Source organism: Asparagus officinalis, chromosome 6, assembly GCF_001876935.1.
Source record: "Asparagus officinalis chromosome 6, Aspof.V1, whole genome shotgun sequence".
NCBI classification, from domain to species: Eukaryota; Viridiplantae; Streptophyta; class Magnoliopsida; order Asparagales; family Asparagaceae; genus Asparagus; species Asparagus officinalis.
The window spans coordinates 49,214,065-49,219,977 of NC_033799.1; the positions used below are offsets into that span (position 1 = coordinate 49,214,065).

The window sequence follows — 5,913 nt, forward strand, 5'->3', positions numbered from 1 at the left end:
CAACCAAAAATATCTACCCAAAATAGTCTCAAGAAAATACCAAGGGGCTGAACACAAACAGTGCACAAAAACTAGTCATATGTACACAAATTCTTATGAAACCTATAAAAAAACATATAACAACCTGGTTATATGTAAAAGTCAAAGATCAAAACAAAAATTAGAACACCCACAAACAGCCACATGTATATGCAAATTATGGCTGTGGGCTCAGAACTTGTTCAATATCATCATTGTTAGCCATCCAATACAATATCAATATATATTGCAGGTTGCTAATCTCAGAAAAACTGATAATCATCATAACCTAAATTGAACACCCACAAACAATATCAAAATCAACAAATCTTGCCGAACACCTGAACACTAAAGTGAACACAAAACTAAACCCATGTAATTAGCATCAGGAAACACAGCTGAAGGAAAATGAATCAAGAAAACTGAATATTACTGATCAGGAAACACCAACCAACAATGAATCAAGAAACACCAACCAACAATGAATCAAGAAACACCAAAATAGTATGCCCAACAATCTCACCAAACATGAACTAGGAAACACCAATCAGGAAACACCAACCAACAACCAACCAACAATACCAACCAACCAATAAACAAAAACTGGTCATATGTACACAAATCTGGCTGAGCACAAACAGTGCACAAAACCAATGTCTGAACACAAGACAATGCACAAAAACTGAGCACAAAACAGAACAAACCTAAACACAAATGATATACCAAGTGCCTGAACACAAACATCATACAAAAACAGTGCCTGAACACAAACCCACTAACACAAAACTAAGCACAAATAGTGCACAAAAGCCTTGAACACAATGGAAATGTGCACAAACCTGAGCATCAATATTGTGTTAATGAAAACAAAACAACATCCACAAAACAGAATAGAACCTGAATACAACCAAGTTTTAGGAACACCAACAAAATAGAAATCCCCATGTTTCATGAAAACTGAACAAAACAGAACAGAACATCTACACAACCAGGTTAATGAATAGCATGCAGTCACATGTTTCATGAAAACTCGTTTTATGAAAACTTACTACAAAATAACCCAGAGTAATAGCCATCCAGTACAATGTGTGCACATTGTAGGTTGTTTGCATCTTAAGAAATTGTATGGTGACTTATAAATATCCTGCAGTCACAAGTTTAATTTAAAGGTCAGTACACTATAATATTTACATCATGAAAGGTAATATTACAAAATGGACGCAAATAACTACTTACTACAATATTATAATAATATGTTCCATCGTCATAATGTTCAATAATGTTACATCCAAGAGTAGTTCTCTAAGTTAAACAAGATTAGTCTTTCACCAAAAGTAAGTGGATTTCAAACGTAAATGTCCTTCAAGTGAGAATCACAAAATACCACGCATACCCATAATAGGTCTTCAACCCTCTTTGTTGAGAAATGACTCAATCATTTCCTTCTGACCCACCGAAGATGTGCCCATAAATAGTATTGATTCATGCTCATTCAAAAAGAGGTGACGGTAGTATGTATCTAACTTGACAACACTAAAGTCTTGTGAATGAGCATATATGACCGTGGATAACTTCTCGGTCCAATGTATATTTAAGCACTTCATGTTTGTGCTAAATACATCTATCTTATCCACCATTTTTAGCATGATCTCACTATCTAGGTTGCTTCATGTTTGTGCTAAATACATCTATCTTATCCACCATTTTTAGCATGATCTCACTATCTAGGTTGGTCTTACGAGTCTTTACCTTGGCGGATGATGACTTAGCCTTAGAGCTTGATGTGTTGTGTGCTTCATTAGGTGAAGGAGTGTCCTCGTCATCTAAAATGTGTACTTCAGTAGATTGGGGAGAATGCATTGGTGAGTTCATCTCATCTCCAAGATTTATGGTCTCACTACGGCTAAATTTTTTCCAAGCATCACTAGCAAATTGTCCTGTAGCTTGATCATCACCGATTATAAGGGCGAGATCATCATAATGCCTCAAGGGTTTATTGACATATTGTCTAAGCTTAGCATTCTTAAAGCTCTTGTCCTGAAAAAATATATTTTAATTAATTCAATGAAAATAAGTAAAAGAAATGGAAAAAAACACATGCATTTCCTGAAAAAATATATTTTAATTAATTCAATGAAAATAAGTAAAAGAAATGGAAAAAAACACATGCATTAACCAGAATTTATTTACCTCAATCCACCTATCCAAACATTCAGGCTCCATAATGACAGTCTTCGTACTTTCATCCCATCCAGCACCACTGAGATTACGACAAGTTTCCATATCACGAAATCTTGTTCGTAGAGTTTTGATGCGGTGCATGACATTATCCCACTTAAAAACTGTATTAAACTTCTCATTAATGTGTTGAGAAGCCATATGAAAAGCAGTTCTCTTAAAGCTTTTGTCGGGTTTATAACCCTTTCTTACCAAGTCGGCAAGAAATGGAATAAGCTCATCATCATAACGGGAATCCCAGAACAAATGTTTGGTTCCTTGAGAACCACCTGCTTCATCATTTTTTTTGGATGTGGTTTTCTTCCTCTTCTTTGGATTTGGCGATGTTTCTACCCCTTCTTCTACGAGGTCTAGTTTGGAACCTGATTCGGGAGTAGATCCATTACCACTAGTGCGAGAAAGCTGTACCCTACTAAGATTAGGACTGTGAAATTGTGGAGGTAAAGTTGGAGAATTAATCATGTTCGTATATGACCCCAGAGTATGGTGCATCGGAAAGTAGCTACTATCATGGAATGGCATGTTCGGATATGCTTGAGATGGTTGTACAAAGTATGATTGCTGAAATGGAAAATATCCACCATCGCCGTGATGCACAGACTGGGGGGGCTGAGGTGGTGGGGAAGGTGATGGAACTACGCCCTTGCCTTTTTTATTATCTCTCCCACTTAATGATGAATTATCAGCCATTACTAATTAAATAGAAAAAAGATAGATAACTGAAAGAAGTAAAACATGAATAAGGTAATTAAAAGCAGAACGCCATTAATGGAAATAGAGTTATTGAGTACATATATGAGCATAAATAAAACAAAAATAAAATTCAAGTCTCTGTGGTTACACCATGATTATACTTATCACAGTAGTCCACCCACATCGCCCAAGCAATGTTATCCCTTAGAGTCTTCCACTCATTTCTTGATTCAGTTTGCTCTCTTTGGGATTGATTTTGACTAAAATCAACTAAATTAGTGTCATTCTCGAAGGCCACCTCACCATCAATGTCTTCATTAAATTCATCATCGTTGAGTAGTTCATCTCTTGGATCCACAGTTGCAATGAAATTATGGAGTACCATGCATGCTAATACAATATCTACTTGTATAGGAAATGGATAATGCGGCTTAGCACACAAAATCTTGAAATGATTCTTCAATGTGCCAAATACAGATTCAATCTTAGACCTCAATGAAGAATGTCTTAGATTGAATAATTCCCTTTTATTCTTAGGTGTTTTACCCGAATGTTCTTTCAAATGATATCGAACACCTCGGTATGGAGAGATGAAACCTGGCATGGTTGGGTACCCAGCATCACACAGATAGTATTTGCCTACAATTTTATTAAGATAATTGTTAAATTAAGTTTGAATATTAAACTTAATAAATTTTAAGGTAAGTATTTATTTAATTACCATCATAGACTCTCAATCCATGTGGTTGTGGTCTAGACAATGCATCCTGAAGAATTCTATAATCATTTGCAGACCCCTCCCAACCTGCTAGAACATATGTGAATAGCTTGTTTGGGGTGCAAGCTGCAAGCACATTTTGTGTAACACCTTTGCGGCCTCGAAAACGTGAAACAAGATTAATCAGAAGCATTTGATGATCACATTTTATTACAATTTTATACCCTCATTATCTATTTTACATGAATAAATATACCATTAATAATTGTTGTTAGCTTAGTTTGCACATAAATGAATGAGAATATAAATAAATATTATTAAATGTAAAAACCCCTTAAAAATCTCTCTTCTCCATTTTGTAGCATTTTAGAAGTCCATCAAGCAAAAGCCCACAAATGAATGCTATGAAGCAAGGCCAAAAATCCTCCTACACATCATGCTCAAGAAGAAGCCACAAAAGCCCAAAGCTCATCAAGAAAAATGATTACACCAAAGAATGAAATGGCCTTGGATGCAAAGAGTGGAATGAATTGGACTTGGTTGCAAAAAGTCCTCCAATCAAAACCGAATCTGATTTGCTACAGGACCGGACTAGTTGCTGCAAACTTTGGTCCCAAAAAAAAATTCATATGCATTGGGCTGCTGCAACTTTGGAGAAATGGGCCGGTTGCTTGGTGTTGAAAACCATCTAAAATGTGTACTTGAGGGGATTAGGAAGTATGCATATAGAGTTTGCCTTATCTCCAGGATTTATGGACTCACTACGGCTAAACTTTTTCTAAGCATCACTAGCAAATTGTCTTGTAGCTTGATCATCTCCGATGATAAGGGCGAGATCATCGTAATGCCTCAAGGGTTTATTAACGCATTGTCTAAGCTTAGCATTCTTAAAGTTCTTGTCCTGAACAGTATAGTTTAATTAATTCAATAAAAATAAGAAAAATAAATGGAAAATAAAATGTATTCTTTAATAAGAGTTTATTTACCTCAATCCACATATCCAAACATTCAGGATCCATGATGACAGTCTTCGTACTATTATCCCATCCGGCACCACTAAGATTATGACAAGTTTTCATAACACGAAATCTTGTACGTAGAGTTTTTGATGTGGTGCATGACATTATCCCACTTAAATATTGTGTTAAACTTTTCATTAATATGTTGAGAAGCCATATGAAAAGCTGTTCTCTTAAAGCTTTTGTCAAGTTTGTAACCCTTTCTTACCAAGCCAGCAACAAATGGAATGAGCTCATCATCATAATGAGAATCCTAAAATAAATGTTTGGGCCCTTAAGAACCACTAGCTTCACCATTTTTTTGATGTGATGTTTTTCCTCTTCTTCTTTGGATTTGGTGATGTTTCTACCCCTTCTTCTATGAGGTCCCGTTTGGAACCTGATTCGGGAGTTGAGCCATAACCACTAGTGAGAGAAAGTTGCATCCCACTAAGATTAGGACTATGAAATTGTGGAGGAAAAGTAGGAGAGCTTAGCATGTTCGTATATGAATACATGAATGAAAGAAGTAAAATATGAATACATGAATTAAAAGAAAAAAATAATAACTAAAAATAGAGTTAAAGAGTACATATATGAGCATAAATAGAACAACAAAAATCATAATCAAGTCTATATGGTGTTTGCGTCGAAAGTTGATTTATTCATGGAACTCATTACAACTTAAATCGTTTACAACAAGTTCAAAAGAGTTAGTCTTTTTATAAGACTTTTTTTACATGAATAAAAAAAATAAAAATACAACTTTCTAGAAACACACGCAGATGATGTTTATCACGTGCTACTTGCGTGAGTTCTTTGCATGTGCCAGAGTTTATCCATGGACCACCGTGAATCAGATGCGGTTGATCAGAATAAAAGATCAATGCTCTTGCTTCACAAAAGAAATAATCACAGAAGTAAATAATCTCGAACAAGCAATATTACTACTCTTCTCGAGATCAAAATCAAGTTTGATCTAGAAGAAAAGGGAATGAGCCTCAGATCTCTCGAACTCTCCCTCTTTATGCTGAAGAACTTCGCCAAGATCTGCTAGCCTCTCTGAAATTCGTTAGAACCATACCCTAGCTCCTCTAAAATTCATAGATCTCTTCAAATCTGCCTTTATGAGGGTGCTAGGGGTGTATTTATAGATTCTAAATATCGTGTTTATGGATAGAATCAAAGAACAATCATTATTATACGTTTAGGTGGGTTTTCGGTTGTGAAACAGCTTCCACACGTTTA

The 5,913-nt window shown here is 35.5% G+C and overlaps 1 protein-coding gene across 1 annotated transcript; it reads right to left on the reverse strand.

Moving 5' to 3' along the window:
• Nucleotides 282-2,528, reverse strand: LOC109846158. The gene is made up of 5 exons (XM_020415381.1): nucleotides 2,449-2,528; nucleotides 2,209-2,360; nucleotides 1,768-2,055; nucleotides 658-748; nucleotides 282-307 (listed from the first exon to the last, which is right to left on the reverse strand). Exons 2-5 carry the CDS (start codon nucleotides 2,338-2,340, stop codon nucleotides 282-284), a joined length of 537 nt encoding a protein of 178 aa, XP_020270970.1. The 5' UTR covers nucleotides 2,341-2,360; nucleotides 2,449-2,528.